At 30.3% G+C, this 20,619-nt stretch overlaps 2 protein-coding genes and 1 long non-coding RNA gene across 5 annotated transcripts; all 3 read left to right on the plus strand.

Moving 5' to 3' along the window:
- The first annotated feature begins 554 nt into the window (after positions 1-554).
- LOC108338646 (stomatal closure-related actin-binding protein 1) lies at positions 555-6,994 on the plus strand. Of its 3 annotated transcripts, none has more exons than XM_017575654.2 (13): positions 582-1,020; positions 1,349-1,649; positions 1,843-1,971; positions 2,360-2,452; positions 2,887-3,027; positions 3,385-3,453; positions 3,689-3,772; positions 4,542-4,722; positions 5,343-5,459; positions 5,637-5,695; positions 5,924-6,055; positions 6,309-6,458; positions 6,568-6,994. In XM_017575654.2, the coding sequence occupies exons 2-13, from the start codon at positions 1,368-1,370 to the stop codon at positions 6,613-6,615; spliced, it is 1,485 nt and encodes a 494-aa protein (XP_017431143.1). In that variant the 5' UTR covers positions 582-1,020; positions 1,349-1,367; the 3' UTR covers positions 6,616-6,994. The 3 variants fall into 3 exon arrangements, with proteins under 3 accessions (XP_017431145.1, XP_017431143.1, XP_017431144.1); XM_017575655.2 differs by lacking the exon at positions 582-1,020 and adding an exon at positions 1,105-1,237; XM_017575656.2 differs by lacking the exons at positions 6,309-6,458; positions 6,568-6,994 and having other exon boundaries at positions 555-1,020; positions 5,599-5,695; positions 5,924-6,061.
- A 1,206-nt stretch (positions 6,995-8,200) lies between these two features.
- On the plus strand, positions 8,201-10,478 carry LOC108336196 (uncharacterized). The gene is made up of 3 exons (XM_017572544.2): positions 8,201-8,345; positions 8,862-9,823; positions 10,213-10,478. Exons 2-3 carry the CDS (start codon positions 8,864-8,866, stop codon positions 10,216-10,218), a joined length of 966 nt encoding a protein of 321 aa, XP_017428033.1. The 5' UTR covers positions 8,201-8,345; positions 8,862-8,863; the 3' UTR covers positions 10,219-10,478.
- Positions 10,479-17,741: 7,263 nt separating this feature from the next.
- On the plus strand, positions 17,742-20,289 carry LOC128197760 (uncharacterized). Its single transcript, XR_008250550.1, has 3 exons — positions 17,742-17,905; positions 18,054-18,130; positions 20,114-20,289. It is a non-coding gene; the product is annotated as an uncharacterized LOC128197760 (long non-coding RNA).
- The last annotated feature ends 330 nt before the right edge of the window (positions 20,290-20,619 follow it).

A 20,619-nucleotide genomic window follows, 5' to 3' on the forward strand; every position in this document is an offset into this window, starting at 1 on the left:
ACCAACACGGAAAGCTACCTCGAATTCATTGAACGTGAATAATATAATTGCAGATCAAATAATAGAAAAAAGTTTAATAGCCAATTTAGTCTTCACTTTGCTTGAAAAATCTCAATTTAGTCCCTCGTTATAAAAGTGTTTTGAATTAGTCGGGTCAGATTGGTCCTTTCTGTTAAATATAAGTTAACAAAATTAATGGATGATGATGTGACATAACTTAAAGCTAACGAGGGACCAATCTAGCACATCAGCTTTAAGCTGTGTTACATCATCATCCATTAATTTCGTTAACTTATATTTAACGAAAGGGACCAATCTGACCCACTATTTTAAAAGTTAGGACTAATGCAAAACACTTTTATAACGAGGGACTAAATTGAGATTTTTCAACCAAAGTGGGGACTAAATTGGCTATTAAACCTAGAAAAAAAGAGGGATAGGGTTTCCATTGCCAGCCTTAAATTTTTAAAGCAAAATGAAAATGGAAGTGTGAGTGAAGTAAAGGCTGAAGGAACAGCTAGAAATGGGGTTTGAATGGGACCCTGAAAATGGAAGAAATTCAAGTTTGAAGCATGAAAATGGTGACAAAGTAATGTAATGGTTATGTTTGTAATAAGAACAAACAAACACCATAGTTGTGCGTAACATCTTAAAGACAAGGATCCAAGTAGCCTAGTTCCATTCAAAGCTGTTGTGTTGTGTTGTGTGTGGCAAAGGATCACACAAAGACAATACAACACAAAACGTTGACACTAACATCCCGTAAGAGCGGGGCCACTTCACACACGGGCGGCACAACACACAACCTATTCCTTTTCCTCTTTTCAAAAAGCAAGCTTTCATCTTTCTCATTCTCTCTATCCATATGCTAAGTGCTTATTCTCTCTCTCTCTCTCTCTTTCTTTCAAACCATTGATCTGACCACTGCTTGTGTGTGTATAACCAAATTTGAGCAAACCCCTTTGCATCTGATCCTAGAATCACAAGCATATCTACCCATTTTCTATCTTCTCATCATCTGTAAGTTAAAGCTTTCTTTTTGTCCTTTTCTTGTTAGCCTTTTCCTTGCTGCTTTAAGTTTAACCCAAAAGAAAAAAAAATAAGAAAAGGAGTGAAAATAAGGATGATTGGGGGGGTTTAATTTCCGTGTGAAAAACTCTCAAAATATGCTTTGACTTCAATAGGCTTATTGGGTTGTGGACTTGGGGTATCTCTGTTTATCAGTTTCTCACTTTTTGTATGTTTTATTTGTAAAGTACTTCTGTTTTTGTTCTTCATGTGTGTATATATGCCCCCTTTTTTGTATTATTGTTGTAAGCTATAAAAGGTTTGGTTTTGTGATTGGCAGAGGCAATTGAGTGTGAAAAATGACAAGGGTGACTCGTGATTTTGGTGATACAATGCAAAAAGAGGCCGTGCCTGCGGTGTCTTCTGATGTTGTCTTTGCTTCTAGTCGGTTTCCTAATTACAGAATTGGAGCTAACAATCAGATAATGGAGACAAAGGATGATCCTAAGGTGCTGTCTATGAAGGAAGTTGTTGCACGAGAGACTGCTCAGCTGTTGGAGCAGCATAATCGTCTCTCGGTTCGTGACCTTGCCAGTAAATTCGAGAAGGGTTTGGCTGCTGCGGCTAAGTTGTCTGAAGAGGTTACCTTTTGTTCTGGTTAAAAATCAATTATTTTTTACATCGGAATACAGTTCTTCCTTTGGAGGGTTTTGCAACCTGAGATTGTTATTTTACAGTGATTGCAATTCAAATAACCAGTGATCATATTCATAATTTTTGAAGAAAGGGATGTTCTTTTTTTAAACTAAGCTTTTCATATGCTGGTGAAATTAGGCTAGACTTAGAGAGGCAGCATCTTTGGAAAAACATGTTCTTTTGAAGAAACTTAGAGATGCACTTGAATCCTTAAAAGGGCGTGTGGCAGGCAGAAACAAGGATGATGTGGAAGAAGCTATTGCTATGGTTAGTTCTTTTTTTATTTTTATTTTTGAAAAGGAAGATATCTACTTCGACTTTGTTTCTACCTAATAATCAGGTTTTCATATCTATATTGTTATGTGCTTTTTCATATGAAGCTGGCTCTATAGTATAAAGTCTTGTGTATTGCTAGAGAAGTCAAATTGGGAGAGTGTATGTTAAAAGGCTTTGAGAATGAACTTGGAAATACTTCTTTTAAATTTTGTATATACTTGTAGAAGTACATCTTATCTAGATAATGCTTTCATTGCTCCATGAATAAAAATGAATTTAAACTTCTTTTATTTATTTTAGTAGAAGGTTGGTTGCAGTGCCAATTTATCCGTGCATTCACAGTCTTCTAAATTGTAAATTTATTCTGTGCATTCTTCAGGTTGAAGCTCTAGCAGTTCAGTTGACTCAGAGGGAAGGAGAACTAATACAAGAGAAGGCAGAGGTGAAGAAGCTTGCAAATTTTCTTAAGCTGGTGAGCTGTCCTGTTTTACATGGTGATGACAGAAGTTTGATTAGAAATAGCAAAAGAAAAGAAGATCAAGCATTATAAGATATCCTCTTTATAAGCAATAAAAGTAAACACAACGAAATCAACAATTGCATCAAAGAGGACTCCAGTCCCTTACAATCCTTACTGAAGAAGTTTCCTGAAATAGTTCTTTGCTTAGCTCCACAGAGATGTCACAAGTTTCGGCAAAAAGATTTCCAAGCACTTTTCCCCAACCATGAAATAAGAAAGCATGAATTGTGCACTTACATGATTTGAACAATACATTATTGTAATTCTGTTCTAGACCAGAATGTTGCATATTAACTATATAACTCCACGAATATACTAGTTTCTGTGTAATGAAATATTCATAAAGAAATTCCTTGTCCGATGTTGATTGTTCATTTAATTTTTAGGCTTCCGAAGATGCCAAGAAACTTGTTGATGAAGAAAGAGCTTTTGCTCGTGCTGAAATAGAGGATGCCAGAGCAGCAGTTCAAAGAGTTGAAGAGGCACTACAAGAACATGAGAGAATGTCTCAAGCCTCTGGGAAACAAGTTTGTGCCATTTACTTGTCATTTGTCATGTTTTATTATAGGGAGTTGGTAATATGTGTTTGTTGAAAAGTTTATCCAAATAGGCTCACAGTATATATTTGCTGGTAGTTTATCTTGACACAAGGACAAGTGAAAGTGGAAGATGAGTGTTTTGCTCAATATTTTTACCTTTATGTTTAAAATTATGCTTCAAGGTTTCATGCAATTGAGCTACTGCTTCTCCTTTTTATGCATTGTTTGTCTTTCCCACTCAATTGTTTTTGCTTTCTCTTTTCTTTTATACGAGGAAACAAATACTGTTGGTGTGTCTTAATTTAGTAATAATCGTTTCAACAAAAAAAAGGTTTTATCTTTCAGGACATGGAACAATTAATGAAGGAGGTTCAAGAGGCTCGAAGAATAAAAATGCTGCATCAGCCAAGCAAGGTATATATGAACACATACACATGTACCTATGTTTTCTGCCATCTGATTGCTATTTTCAATGCCTTCTCTTTTTCCGGTTCCGTTTTTCTTAGGTTTGCCAGTATCTTGATTGATCTCCTTTGTTGAATTAGCATTCTTTCCTTTATTTTCCTAGACTTCTTTTTTCGATATTGTTAAGACTTTTTATTAAGTTATTTAAGATAGACGATTATATTGATTGTTGATTGAATTCTAGGTCATGGATATGGAGCATGAACTTCGAGCATTGAGGGCTCAACTTGCTGAGAAGACTAGACAGTATCTTCGACTTCAAAAGGAGGTATGTGTGTCATATAAACCACCCATGGTCAATTCTATGATATACTCTCAGTATCATGTGGATGACTTTAGATAGTTATTGGGGTTTTAAGCAGCATGTTATGATGAATCACGTTTTGTAACTTGAATTTGGTTTTGCACTCTGGTTTTTGGTTGGAAATATGTTGAACATGGTTTTGCATCATGCATGGATTTCGGGGATGACATGCCTTGAGAATTGTTGTGTATCATGACCGTTGGAGGATATTTTATGAGAGGGACTTGAGCGTGTGAAAGTTTCACATGGAGTAGTAATGAGATGCTTGCTGGAATCCTCAAGTGTTTGGTTTCCCCCTCTTATCAGCTAGCGTTTTTGTCACCTCTGCTTTGTGTCATGCAGTACTTACCTTTATACTGTCAAATTCTCTGGCAATACTTTAAACCTGGGCCTATAATCCTTTCATAATTGCTTTATTTTTCTGATGATTGATATATAAGGAAATGTTTTAATACTACATGAAAAACATGAGCTATTCAATTTTCCATATTTCTTCGCTGAGGCGGTATGATCTTTAGATACATGAGAGAATCTTCTAATTCTTGACATGGTGTGTTCGAAAATTCCATGATTTTATTCATTTGGATTAATGTTTGGGCATTGATGTTGAACAATGTTTTTTTTACCTTAAGTGAATGGGAAATTTCTTTGCTTAGATGGAGAAGCTTAGTGATTGTTTTCCATTCATCATTGTAAGCTTATTTTATTGTTTATCCTTCATACTACTTTTCAGCTAACTAGGACAAAGAAAGGCGGGGAGAATATTCCTCACTTATATGAACTTGAAGGGAATGAAACCTTAGGTTCTTACTTGCAAATTCAACCTTGCTCTGATAATGCTCCTGAAGTTTCTAAATGTACAATTCAGTGGTATCGTGTATCATCTGATGATGCAAAAAAAGAACTTATATCAGGTAGTTTTTCTGTTGTTTTTTCTTTTTTTTAACTAGCGAGTTGGCTGACTCATGATTTATGCATATCTCCTACTGATTGTATTGCATTTTCTATTATTGGTCACTTTCCGGAAGGCAAATAACAGTTATGATTATGACAATTCTATCCTTTAGTATTCATAGAAAATGATATACCTATAATCTGCTTAACATGTTTCATCATAGATGAATGTTCAATATAACTACTTGTGTTGTTTAAATACTGATGATTCATTTAGTTAGACTCAAACTATTTTATAAGATGGTATCCGGACCTATTCTAGCGAGGTTTATTAATTCTATCATGTCACTCACTATTCAGTCACACCCACAAGAGATATATGCCTATATTTTAGTATATAAATGAGTGCAAACTTCATCTTACAAACCGATTTTGTAGAATTGAGTTAGGTCATAGTCACTTTATAAGAACTTAATTCATAGATTGTGACTAGCATTTTCTGGCTATTATACATTTGAGCTAGCCAAACATTATGTATGCTGTGCTGTTTAAGATGCTGGAAGACTGGTTGTTGTTAAATATGTCATGCACTAAGTTCATCGTTTTAATCTTTCCTTATCATATAATATAACTTTCTCAGGAGCAACCAAATCAGTTTACGCCCCTGAGCCTTTTGATGTTGGGCGTATATTGCAAGCTGATGTTATTTCAGAAAGTGAGCATGTCACACTTTCAACTGCTGGTCCAATAGATCCAGGTCTGGTTTCAATTTGACATATCCTCATTTGCTATAGTAGTAGTCACTAAGAGGCATTGCTTCTGTGCATGTTTCTATTTTAAATATAAAGTTTTGTTATCTATTTTTTTAAGGGGTTGAGACACGTTTTGCTGTGCAGTCATGTTGAGCTTAAATTTCTTCTGTACTCTCCTGCAGCTGCTGGTTTGGGAACCTATGTTGAGGCACTTGTGCGCAAACATGACACTGAATTTAACGTATGTTGTTCTGTTCCTTTTAACTTTTGTTTACATGCGTGTGCCTTGTTGAGTTGAGCTGTTTTTTTATTGAAAGGTGTATGGTTTCATGGCTGTTGCTTAGCCACTTAATCAAAATTTTTACTTTTGACAAACTGTTATTATCTTGTACTTTGTTCTTCACATTTCAAAATAAAGTTTACAAGTGAAATCTAGTCAGATTACATGTTTCATTTAATACTTTTTCAGGTAGTTGTAACTCAAATGAATGGTTCACCTTCAGCTGAATCTATTCATGTGCTTCATGTTGGAAAGATGAGAATAAAACTCTGCAAAGGAAAGACCACAATTGCCAAAGAATACTATTCAAGTTCAATGCAGGTATTTAGAACTGTTGACACCATTTATATTTTGATTGTGAAAAGCAAATCAATGCTCCAACCTCTTTCTTGTACTCATTCTCTATTATTGTTAATCACTGTGCTGATATACACACACACACACACATATACCATGTGCATTGAATTATTCGATTCTATCTGTGTTCATGAAAATGCATTTTGTTCTTGTGCTCTTGTCACTTATGATAAATAGAATTTGGTTAACCATAGTACTTTGATCTTGTTTTCTTTAGCTTTGTGGTGTTAGAGGAGGTGGAAATGCAGCAGCACAGGGAGTTTTTTGGCAGCCAAAGCAAGGGCATTCTTTTGTATTAGCTTTTGAATCAGAGCGAGAAAGGAATGCTGTCATCATGCTTGCAAGGAGATTTGCATTTGACTGTAATGTATGTCCTTCTGAAACTTAACACATTGGCTAGAATTTGAGAATTGATCTTTTCTCTCTTTCTCTCTTTTTGACCACCATTGCTAAATCGAAACTGCAAACAATGACAGATCATGCTTGCTGGACCAGATGACAGAGCTCCTCTGGGGACATCATGAGTCTCCTTACATCTTTTTCCCCTACCCTTGTAATTATGAGTTTTTCTACCTTGTATTATTACCATAAGTGTTATTTAAACTCTTGAAATCTTCCTTATAATATTGGTTTAGCTTGTAGTGATTCACACCTTGTGGTCTGAATCATATATATATATAATTTTGTTTCATCAGTTCAAGGCATTTTTTTATTTGCCTGTGAGATTAGGTTGCTTAGTCATAGCATTTTGTATTGAAATGCTAATTGGTTGTATTTTATGGACAGACAATTACTGAGAATTCTGATTGCTGTTGTCTATGGACACTGACCTCGTGAACAGGACAATATGTGAATCTTGTTCTTCTCTCATTTCTGATATAAAAGAATCCAATGTTTATATTACTCGATTTACCTCAAGAATCCAATGTACTGTCGTAGACACATAAATGGATACTATATGTTTATCAGTATATTAAGAATTTGCAGCAACAACCAAAAAATAAATAAAAACTATAAAAAAACTCATTTTATATTTAAAGTAATAATATAGTTACGCATCAGCATTTTAAGAGATTCGTTTAATAATAAGAATTTTAAAAATCTTATATAATAATGATTTAAATCATGAAAAAAAGAATGTCAGGGGTTTAATTAAGTTAAAATAAGGAAGAATAAAAATAAAAGAAAGTACAACACAAACCTGTTGAAGTTGCAAAAAAGAAACGCTCAGGGAATGTTTTAACATTTTGTAACAGTTCAATTGTGGTGAATTTTTCAAAAATTGACATTTCATGTTTCAATGTTTTTTTTTTCCAGATTAAAAGTGCTAGAAACATATATTACAGAAAAAAAAAATCGATTTTTAAAAATAATCTGTTTATTATTTTTTTCTATGTACTTATTTTTTGTTTTTAAAATGAAATTCCAACAATACATTCTATTTATTGTTTATTTTCATTCATCTTATTTTTTCTTTTCTATTTTTTATGTATTTATTCCTTTTGTACTGTTTTTTTCTACAAAATTCAGTGCATAAGATATCCGTTGCTTACCAACTTAGCGTCCCAATGTTTTAAAATTAGCTTGAATACTATTATTTATTAATTTAGTTTTAAACTTCCCAATTTTTGTTATATAAAATAATCAATAACATATTGTATCACAATATTTAATACTTCAACTCTTGACTGGTAGGTGTTCTGTCTTGTACACTAATTGACATAAAAAGTACTTTTACTTTTTACTTTCTGTAAAATGAATAAATTTTAATTTTAAATATTTTTAACGAAAACTAAAATAATTATTTCAAATTTTACAAAAATGAAAAAATAAGCCATAATAATTTTGTAAAAAACATTCAATAATATGGACTCAATATTTAATAAATAAGCAAAAGATAACTTCATCATATTTTGACTTTTTGCTGAACTTTGTAGTTGTAGCTGTTAGTGTAGTTGAAATCTTTATTTACGCATTTTCCCTCTTTAAACCATGTACATTCCGTGTGGACCATGCTACGCTGGATTTGTGGTCAAACTTCAATCAACGGCTACCATTCGTCTTGTCTTCGTGCCTAATATCTGACCCTTCATTATCTCATCTAATTGTTTTTTACTTTCTTTTTTGTATTTTTTTCCACCTACAAAATCTTGATCTCTATGCTGTTGTGTGTTGTTGTTGTGTTGTGTTAATCTGATTCACACTTACATACTCTCTCTCTCTCTTGGATCACTCATCTCATTTCAATTCTCAGGTACTTTCTCTGCACTCTTTCACATATTTCTTCTTCATTCCCACCCAGTATATTCCATTTTTATGATCCCCTTTAAGGCCAATTTGGCCATGCTTCCTCATTTTGTGAGGATGGTATCCTGTATTCAATTCAAATGATCAAGCATTGACCGTCTTATGATTCTGTGCATCTTCTATTTTTGATTCCTGGGAAATCTACTGGCAAAAAGTAATTACTTAACAAAATGCAAATAAAGTTGAATTTTTTTTCCTAGTATCATGACCCTGATATGGAATGACAAGTTTGGTTGAATTTTTGGAGCATGGAGATCTAAAGTTTGTATTTTTGATTCGTGTGTTTGTTGTAACTATCAAATGCTGATGTAAGTGATCCAGCATGTTGCAGTGTTTTCCTTTGCAAATAATTGATCAGAGAGTTAACTTGTGACTTTGGTTGACTTTGATTAGTGCTGTGATTGGGTTGAAATTGGATCTTGATGAAGCTAACTTATGTGAAAATTTGGCATCTGTAATTTAGATATGTCGACATCTGATGAGCCAGAGGTGGTGGAAAGGGGTACCAAGGATGAAAAGCACAAGGAAGATGACAAAGAGGAAGGGAAGGGTGGATTCATTGACAAGGTGAAGGATTTCATTCACGACATTGGTGAGAAGATTGAGGAAGCTATTGGGTTTGGGAAGCCTTCTGCTGATGTTACTGCGATTCACATTCCATCAATTAATCTTCACAAGGCAGATCTTGTTGTTGATGTGCTCATAAAGAACCCTAATCCAGTGCCAATCCCTCTGATTGACATAGATTACTTGGTTGAGAGTGATGGAAGGAAGCTAGTTTCTGGATTGATACCAGATGCAGGTACCATCCATGCACACGGAGAGGAGACTGTGAAAATTCCTCTTACTTTGATTTATGATGACATCAAGCAAACATATGCTGATATTAAACCAGGAAGCATCATTCCTTATAGGGTGAAGGTGAGTCTGATTTTTGATGTTCCCATCTTGGGAAGGCTAACTCTACCTTTGGAGAAAACTGGAGAAATCCCCATACCTTATAAGCCTGATGTTGATCTTGAGAAGATTCATTTTGAAAGGTTCTCTTTTGAAGAGACAATTGCAACTCTTCATTTGAAGTTGGAAAACAAGAATGATTTTGACCTTGGCCTGAATGCTCTTGATTATGAGGTGTGGCTTGGTGATGTTAGCATTGGTGGTGCTGAACTCACCAAGTCTGCTAAAATTGAGAAAAGTGGGATTACCTATATTGATATACCAATTACCTTCAGGCCTAAGGATTTTGGCTCTGCCCTCTGGGATATGATTAGAGGAAAGGGAACTGGTTACACCATGAAAGGAAATATTGATGTTGACACTCCCTTTGGAGCAATGAAATTGCCCATCAGCAAAGAGGGTGGTACAACCAAACTTAAGAAAAAGAAGGAAGATCGTGATTACGACGATGATGATGATGACGATGAGGTTTATTAATAAAACTCCTTTTAATTATGTTTCTTGATTCCTTTCAATGTTTTCAACATTCTCTAGAAAATGACAAGGTATTGGCTTGCAACTGCACATATCATCAGACGGGAGATAGCTCTGAATTCACATATGTAGCCCTTGTCTTGCATATTTTCAATATAATTGAAATGCTTCAGAATCTAGTATTGGAAAAAAAAACATTTCCTGTGCTTGGCTGGAAATCTGATAAATAGATTTGGTGAACAATTTTTTGTCTTTTACTTATATGAGAAATTCTTATCTGAAATAAGGTTGCTTCCCAACAGTAACTCTTGGTAATGTCTTTATCTTGTATAAGTTTTATTTGCTTGTTTCATAACTTGTGTCTATAATCTTTTTCTTTGCAGGATTGAAGAAGAATTGTAGCAGGTTATTTACAAGTTATTAATAAAAGAGGACTTGAACTTCGAGGCATTACTTTATGAGTTCTGATGGCATTGATATGTATTTTTAGAGATGAATTCAAATTGAGATAGTATCAGAATTTTAGTGAAAATATGCTTCAGTTTGGCTTGTTTTCTTTGTTTGAATCATGCTTTTGTTGTACTTAATTGATTATCTTGAGAATCTAATGTTATCCTAATGTGAGATAAAAGATAATATGCCTTGAAAATAGTATGTGGTCGGTTTTATCTATTCATCTATCTGTTTGTGAGGTGGAGTTTTCTTTGTCATTCTGGAACTGCGAATTGGTCATCAAACAGTTTATTGTATTATTAGTTTGAATCAAAGGGTGCTTGTACCAAACAACATGAAAACACTCCAAAATTTTGATGCATGTTCTGGTCTAAGAATTAAAACAAAAAAATGCACCTTCCTCGTAATTGCAAAATATTGGTACTAAATTCGTCCATAAAGAGAAGGTTCTTTTTTTAGAGTGACGTAACAACATTGGTTACGGGTATGATGCCCTTTTCTTCTTCTTTTTCATTATCTTTTACTAAAATAAATTTTAAATATCTATTAAAATTTAAGTATTTTCGTTCGTTATCCATTAATTTTTTATTATTTTTATTTTTTATTTTTATCTAAATTTGATTTTGTATATAGCTTATTATAACAAATGTTTTCAACTAATTCAAACAAGAAAAATGTAATAAAATGTAAGTATATTAAAGTGGGTATTGGATCGCTAATATTAAAACTATTAAATAATATCGATTTTGAAAAATAAAAACAATTAGTCACTATATAATTGACTAACTTAAAATATTATTTTATAAATTAAAAATTATTAGTATTTAAAATCATTTTGTAAGTAGAAACTTATAATAGATTGTTGAATTAAAGTCTAAATTAATTTTTAACATTAACTATTAAAGTTTTAGCTATAAATAAAAATTGAGTATTTACATTGGTTTTAAATTTAAAATTAGACACTAATTTAAAATAAATAATAGTAATTAGATGAAATTTTGATAACCTTGGTTAGTAATGCAAAGGATCAAAATAGATAATGTTAAGAACCAATTTAAAATTTATTTCACAAACCAAAATTATATTTTTTTATTCAAAATAAAAACTATTTAAATATTAATAATTTTTATTTTATGAAATAATCCAATTTAGTCAATAAAATAATAATTTTATCGTATTATAAACTCACTACCCAACCTATATCGGAATGGATTAAATTTAATTTAATGTAATCATAAATATTAAATTTAATTTAATGAAATCATAAATAAATCTCAACTTAACCTTAAACTGAACTAAGTCATTAAATAACTTGATTTAATGAATTTAATTCATGATTTAAATAAATTAAATATGTATTTGATTCTTAATACGTATATTTATTAAAGAAAAAAAATTAATATTAATATATAAACAAAATTGTTACTTTATAGCGTAAAAAAAGTTGGAATAATTGAAAAATTAATTATATTTGCATCATCTTTATTATTAGCAGAATTTAAATACAACTAAAAAAAATTAAAATATCTTCATTAAGAATAATTTTTATTATAATAAAAATAAAATATGTCAAATATTTATTCTGTATTTATCAATTTTTTTACAATGATTATACCTACGAGTATATTTTACTATTAAATAAGTTTTAAAGTTTCCATAACTCATTTAACCTTATTAATAAACTATATTAATAAAATTAATTATGTGCATTAGTTAAAAAACTATAATAAAGTTTTATTATGCATGTTCATTTATTATAATTAAGACTTTTAATAAATAAAATAAAAATAATAAATTTACTTCAATACATTTTGTTTTATTCTTAGTTCACTTAGTTATTGTATATTTCTCATTCAATTGCCTCTATTGGTGATATAGATGTTTTATAGTTTCATTTTTTTCTTAAGTTTTATCCAATGTAATATTCTAACCTTTTCACATTCCTTTAATATGTTTCTTAATGATTTTTTTTTTCTACGCCATACTTTTTTTTCCATTGTTAGAGTTACTCAATTAGTAGTTGTAACAATAGGAAATAAATTATTGGCTTTATGTTATTTCATGTAAGAGAAAATTATATAAATTTTTATTTTAATCTCTTAACTCTTATTATTAGATAATATGCTGATATTTTCAATATAATTTTAGTAGATATGAAGGAATTTTTTTATAACATGTTATAATTTTTTTTATTTTCATTAGACTTTCACTTATTTAGAAATTGTTTCTATTGTCTATATATAATTGTCGATTTTAAAGCTATTTGTTGTTAAATACACTACAACTTTGAAAAGGTGGTAGCAAGTAAAACTAGGTCGAATAACTCAGTAAGTGTTCTATTTTTATAAACAAGATATAAACACATAATTAAGTTTATAATACCAAAACATGTTTTACTGTTTCATCTTTATTTTTAAAAAAACATCTCTATCCTAAATGTGTTTATATAATTTTGGTATCTATGTTAAAAGGTGATAAACAATATTCATAAAAATAACATTATAATAAATAAAATGTGTTTATATAATTTTGGTATTAAATTACATTTATGAGAACGAAATAAAAAAATAAAAATCATTATATAAAAAATCATCTGTTTTATATGATTAAAATAAACAAAAAATTATAAATATATATTAAAATTCAATAATATGTTTTAGAAACGATTTTATGTACTGTTAAAGAAAAGAAAATAAAATGATATATAATTAAAGGTATATTAAAGAAAAGAAAATCAAATAAAATAATATATAATTAAAGGTATAATAAAATGGAAATAACCTTCTACATTTGATTTTTTTTAAATATTAAACCATTAAAAGATAATAAAAGAATTTCAATGAAACAATTTATTCAAATAAAAAATTAAACACAAAAAAAAAAAGAAATATATCTTTTCATATTACTTAATAAATAAAAGATTATTTGCGATTAAACACCTCAATTTAAAAAATCAAACATCTAAAAATATAAAGAAAAATGATTGAGAAGAATAAAGAAAAATAAAGAAGATAACCTATAATTTGGGCGTACGCAAGGTTTGCTAACTTGATTTATATATAAAATTAAATGTGAGTTCCAAAATTACTTGATTTACTCAAATTAATAATACACAAATTCAACATACTTATAAAAGAAATGTGTGTAATCAAAATTGTGATAAAAAAATTACCTAAAAGATGTGAGTAGTCCTTGTAGATATAGAACTAAGAGAAGCATTAAAAAAGTTATGAAGAAATGAGTGTGATGAAAAATATAATTATAAAACTAAAGAAAAAGAAAATAATATATATCTATATATATATATATATATATATATATATATATATATATATATATATATATATAAAGTATTCCTCTGTTTCTACATTTTTTTTTTCACTTTTTTCTTTTATATAAATATTTTTTAATTAATATAATAATTTTACTAATTTTATCCTTTAAGTAACATTTATTTTAAATTTAATTATCTTTTTTAGTTGATCTTTTTTTTCTAAATTTAACCATTTAAACTAAAATAATTATTTACATTTATTTTAATAATTTTATTATAAAAAATCAATACACAAAAAAGATGATTTATTGGCCACTGTCTTAATATAGTTGTACTATTAATCCCGGTGAGAATGAAGCATTAGTTCGATATGCTTTGGATAAATACAAATATTTGTCATTGGCACCAGGTTTGATGCTGATTCTTTGCAATATCAACTTTCTCTCTGTTTTTTCAATCGAGTAGGCTATGTGAATTTATTAGTTTAACACATGAAATACCTTAAGATGTGAAGTATCCTATGTGAATTCATCTGATAAAATTCATTTAATTTATCCATTAACAATTTTTTTCATGGATGATCAATTCATCCACAATAACAATGTTACTTTTTCTCTAATTACCTTTTCACGTTTATTTGTGTAAATTAAATAAGATTATTTTTAATATTTCGAAGATCGAAAAGCAAAATAAGAATAAATTCAGAGACAAACATTTACTTGTATATCTTCACAGCACACTAAAATAATTAATTTGGATTTAGAAAATTAAAGTTATTTGACAATGGAAAACGTTATTTTGTTGCCTAAATCTATTCTTTCCACACTTTAATATAAAACTTCCTAGGTATAATTTTTATAAGACTACAAAAAATTACAACAAACTTATGTATATCTTTAATTTATTATTTTGAATTTTGAATGAAATGAATTTAATATGTAAATCAGTGCATCTCTACGTTAACTACTCACAATTTAAAGCACTATTTAGCATAAATTAAAGAATATTATTAGTGCGTTTTTTAGAAATATTTTCAAAAAACATAAACAATCTCTTCCGTTACTATAAAATAATATAAACTTCAAAAATAAATACTCTCATATTAAAAGTTAAAGTATATTTATCTTTAGTTAAAAAAATGAAAAATATTACATCTCATTTATTTATATCATGAATGTTTCATTACATTTATATTTTCAAATTACTTTAAATTTTGTAATAAGAAGTTTATAAGCAAACATCAAAGTTATACTAAAATAGTTATAATATATATATATATATATATATATATATATATATATTTATATATATATATATATATATATTATAACTATTTGAAACTTATGCCAAATTATTATTATCATACATTTTGGGATAAAAAGATTTTAGTAACTTCTATTTAAAACTCATCAATGTAAACATAATAATAGATGTGATTTGTACCCAAATAAATATCTACGAAAATTCATATTACAACATGTGTCAGAACCATTAAATTCCCCATCGTAATGGAAAACGGGTGTCTGCAAGAGGAGAACGAGCCTCAGGAAGTGGAAGACAGGTGGCGGCAGAAGAGTGGACGATCGGTTTTTCTGAGGGAGTATATAAGCTAAAATTTCAAAAGTTGGTTCCACTCTCTGCATGTGATCTTCTCCTCCAAATCTTCTGAACTAGTTTCTCCTCATTCTCTCTAAAATGATAAGCTTTTCCTCCATTGAATCTAACGTTTTCTTCCATATGATCATCCATTAGAGTGTATGTAAGGTTGCTGGTGGAAAGGACTCTACTTTCAACCAAACGTCTAGTAGTTTGAACTGGTAGGTCTTTCTGATTTGAATAAAGTTTAGTTTGGAGCACATGCAAACCAAGTTTATGTTGCATGTGTTTATCTCCTTCTTATTCTAAGGTTCTGATCACGGTTCTGGTCTTTTGGGTGGTTGGTTTTCCTAAAAACAGTGAATCTGGGAGGTTGAGTGTCTGGTCCTGGTGCAAATTTCATCTTGTGAGCGAGCGGTCTGTTAAGAGGTAAGGGAAGCTATTAAATTTAATTATGCATGTGTTGATTTTGTGTATGTATGGAATGAATGGATTGATGATTTGTATATAAGCGTATGACTTGTATGATTTTTGGATTTTGGTGGTTCTGTATAAGTCGATAAGGATTCTGCAAAATTACGTAGAATAGTTGGGTGTTCAGTTTCAACCGTTCGATTATGGTTAGTGAATAAACTATCAATAGAGTTAGCATTTTGGCCTTACCAGTTTGTAGTTGTTCGTTTTATAGGAAGTGATTAATATATCAAGTGTTGATGGTTATATACAGTTTTAATCAGTCTTATTGGATTAAGTAAATTGGGTTTGTGATAGTTCATATATTATTATTAGTAAACTTCGTACTAGTAATAGGCTTAAGATATATTCCTTTATGATAGTGTATAAGTTTATTTATATTTCAGCTAAAGTATCTTAACGTTCGGTTTCCTTAAAAGTATTAGTTTTATTGAATAGTTTGTAGGAGTAATCATAGTGTTCGGTATAAGCTCTAAGCGCTCGACTTTGTCAAATAAGGAAGTAACGTTTGGCCTTACACCAAGTGTCAGTAGTTATAAGTGCTCAGTATAAGCTTTAAGCGTTCGGTTTTGTTGGATAGTGGAATATCGTTCGTTCTAGTGGCGAGAAGAGTTAAATATAGTTCAGTCTTAAATTAAGAATTTGATTTAATTAGAGTGTGTATTCTTAAAAATGGGTTTGGTTCATGTCAAAGTCCTCACGATTACAAGAACGATCGGTTATTTTGTCTGATGTATTGATCTTTCCTGTCCAGTTGTATTTAAGAGTAGTATTATGTGAGCGTTCAGTCTTTTTATATGAAATGTTGTCTGATCTTGTTATGCTGATGTTATGGATTGGTGTTGGTTGTTTATTATAGTAAAGATTCATTATGAATGAGAAACATTATGGGTATTCAAGTATATGTGTATGTTTTTAAGTAATGTGGAAGAGAATTCCGGGGAGGAATGTCTCAGTGAAAGGTTATTGTGGTGGTAAAGTATGAATACGGATAGTGAAATTCATGGAGTTCATCCTGATATTCTAATGATTACCAGTTCTCAAGTAGAGATGGGTACGTCATTATGTGAGAATGGTAGGAGGTCCTAGCCCATAGGTAATTGGGTGAGTTATAACGGACTAACCTAGGGTGGCAGCTGATGGTTTTCCAGTTACTACACCACCCGAGTGCACGAACGGCCTCAAGCTACGTATTCATACAATCCGGATGGTCAAGTCAAGTGTCGGTTGTATAGTAATATTATATTTCAGTTATGTATGATATCTATATTGGCTCGTGTATGTTATAGTGTTCGTTCTGTAAGAACTTGTAGTTTATTACATGTGTGAATACATGCTTAATTGAATTATAGTAGCTTACCCTTGTTTTCTGTTTTATCCATGTTACCGTTTGGTTTTCTATTGCAATGATCATCCTTGTTGGATGTGAGCAGAAGGGGAAGAGCTTACGCTGGGTGGTGAGACTCCTGCTGAATAGTTGATGACCGTTCGGTCGTATAATATATATAGTTTTGGTGAACCGAACGTTCACAATTTTTGTTATGTAAATATAATCGTTCGGTTATATGTTGAACGCTCGGTAGTAGTATAGGAAGCTCTTGCAAAGTTAAACGAAAAATTTAATGGTTATTTAGTAATAATTGTAAGTTTGACGTTCGTATTATAGTAACTGTTCTATCATATTATTAAATGTTGACACCTGTATATAGTTGTGTGCTATATTTTTGGGATGTCATAACATGTGTATAAGATTCCAAATAATAAGATTTTTGGTATTTTGAATAATTGTTTTTAACTATATGACAATCTTTTCATTTATTTTTAATTACATAAAATATTCATAATCTAATGAGATATTCTTAATCTTGTAATAAATTTTATAATTTTCGTATAATTTCCTGATATTTTTATGTAACATTTTTATTTTAATTGTGAAACTATTTGAAAATTTTATGTTATTATTTCCACATTGTGCATGGGAGATATTAGTGCTGATGCATTACTGTAAGAGCCTGAAAATGTAAGGCTATTGGGTCCTGCAGCCTGGCCCAAGAAGCTAAGGACACTAGGACCTTAGAAGAGGTCTCATTTTCCAGCTCTGAGTTCTTCATCCAGTTCTTCTTTCTCTCTCTAAGTTCAGCTTCATTTTCTTCTTCTTGCTCTGACTTCTCTCTACTTTTCCACCACTTCCCACCGTTGAAATTTCAAATAGGTAGTGTGCTTTCGTTCACGGAGTTGAGAGCTTTCCCTTCATCCGATTAGATTTTCGTTTTGGACGGGTAAGTTATCTTTTTCTGTTTCCCCTTTTTCCTTTGAACTTATGGCATGCAATTTTCTAGTTGCATGTAGTCAATGGTTTTCCTCTCTAGATTCTCTATCTATTCTAACTCTAAGAGATGTCTCTGTACCCAATTTGACGTTTTGTAGATCATGTTAACTTGCTTCTGTGCAAGAGTACTGTTTTGGGGTTTCCTCTAAAGAGTGTTGTGCTTGTAACCACTAAGGTAAGGGGAGCAAATTATTTTTGTATGAATTTATTTTATAAAAATATATACAGGTTGAATGTTGAACTAGTGTGTTCTTGTGAAGCTGTTCTACGATTTTAATTTTTATTGGATAATTATAACTGAGACTGTGAAATTGTGCTTAAATAATTTATGCTTTGGTGTTGAACTAGTACATGTGGAAATTATGTTTGTAAGTGTCTCTGTTGAAATTAATCTGTTTTGGTTGAAATCGTTCTGGTTGGAGGGTTTGAAGTAAGGGCTCTATGATAGCATGTATATGAGCATGTACTGTTTAAGGTTACTGTGAGGGGAAGGGAGATATATATATATATATATATATATATATATATATATATATATATATATATATATATATATAATTAGGTATTTGATGTCTAGAACACTCTAGGACAATTTTAATAACTTAGATAATTAAATCGTAACTTGTTAAGAGCCTTTCTTAGTTGGTAGGATAGAGGGGACTTAAAAACCTGAGTTGGCACATCCCTAATCATAGAGCAGCCTGGCCTGTTCCAGTACATTGTGACTAGTCATATGTGCTAGCGCTGAAGGTGAGTCTGATGCGTTCAGATATTTGAACCCTCTCCGGTGACCAATTGGGGGAAAGTAAGATCTCTACTGTGATGAAAATTAGACAAATAGTTTATCAAATACGAACCATGATATATATATATATATATTATATTAACATATGAAACGTATGATATAAATTGTTATCGTAATATATACATGTATATTATTAAATAATAATGAAATATAAGTTAGGATATCATGATATATATTATATTAATATAATAGGGATATATAAGATGCAGTGGTGTACGTATGATATAAATTGTTATCATAATATATATATATATATATATATATATATATATATATATATATATATATATATATATATATATATATATATAAAAGAAAGTATGAGATAGATTATATTAATATATTTTATACAAAAGATGAAAGAGTAAGTATGATAATAAATTATATTAATATAATATCGTTATGTATATCAAATTAGTATCATATTCTATTAATATAATACAATTATATAAAAGAAAAATTTAATAGGTACGTATGATATGTATAAAAGAAAATGATGATAGTTAGTGATGTTCATAATAATTTATAATATTATAATATGAATGAATGTTATTGTGTTGGTTTAATATGAAAATTAGGAATGCTTGGTACACTTAATGATTTAATATAAATATTATAATAGAATTATGGTTAATATAACTATTTTAATAGTACTAAAGGAAACATGTTTTCAGTTTATATGAGTGTAGGCGTTGAAAATAAATTATAAAGATTCTGGTATTGATAAATTTAGATTAAATTTATGGAGCCGTTACTTTTATAACTTGTGATGAATGAGTTAATGTATATTGTTGAGATTATGTATATGTTGATTGTGGCAAAAAGTATATGATTACAAAGTTATGAAAGTACGATCCAAGTGGTAAACCAAGTTCCATCTGTGTAGAATCTCTTGGTGAGATTCTTAGTGTTTAGAATGATTTGCAGGGAAGCTCAGTCTTGGGGATTTTCCTGACGCTCCAATGGTCTTTCATTCTCAAGTAGAGAGGATTGAATCATGTGGTGAGGAGTAGCAGGAGGTCTTAGTCTTGGGGGCTCCCAATATGCCTCAAGGCCCGGAACAGGCTAACCTCGTGAGTGTGGTAGGGTGGGGAACCCAAGTTTCATAAGCCACCACGAGTGCATAACCCGCCATAGCTCGACAATCATTCTAAGTCCGGACGAGTCAAGTCTAGTTTATGACATGTTTCTTTGTATGATTTAACTTGCTTGACTTAAAGTATTTATTTGATGAATTGTTTACTCTAATATAGTATGATTGCTTGTAAAACTAACTCACCCTTGCTTGTATGTTCGTGCTTTGTTTGGGTATACTTTCTTTTGCAATGATCATCCAAAATTGGATGTGAGTAGATGAGGAGGAGGTGTCTGTGGAGCAAGCGCTGGAAGACGGTGATGCTGCAGCTTAGTATGTCTAGGATCTTGATTAGTAGTATTATTCTGATGATAATTCACAGTGGTCCTTTATGTTTAAGAGACCAACTCTGATTTTATTTTGGATGACTGTAACCAATATAGTCTGTTATATGTCTCTACCTGCTTTCCAATATTATAACTGAATGACATCTTTATTATATATGCATGTCGTGTATTTTGGGATATCACAATTATTATTTTTATATTACATTATTTATTAACCACTACACTCATTAGCATAATAAAATAGGGATAATAATTGAATAATATAATAATTGAAAATAAAAAACTAATTAAAATGATTGATCTATACATTTTTTTTACAAATTAAAATTATAAATATTTAAAAATATATTTTTCTCAACAATATAAAATTAATATAAAAATATCATACTAATATGTCTAAATAAAAACAAATAAAAACTAAAATATAGAAGAAAAAA

The sequence above is a fragment of the Vigna angularis genome, chromosome 7 (assembly GCF_016808095.1).
Source record: "Vigna angularis cultivar LongXiaoDou No.4 chromosome 7, ASM1680809v1, whole genome shotgun sequence".
In the NCBI taxonomy this organism is placed as follows: Eukaryota; Viridiplantae; Streptophyta; class Magnoliopsida; order Fabales; family Fabaceae; genus Vigna; species Vigna angularis.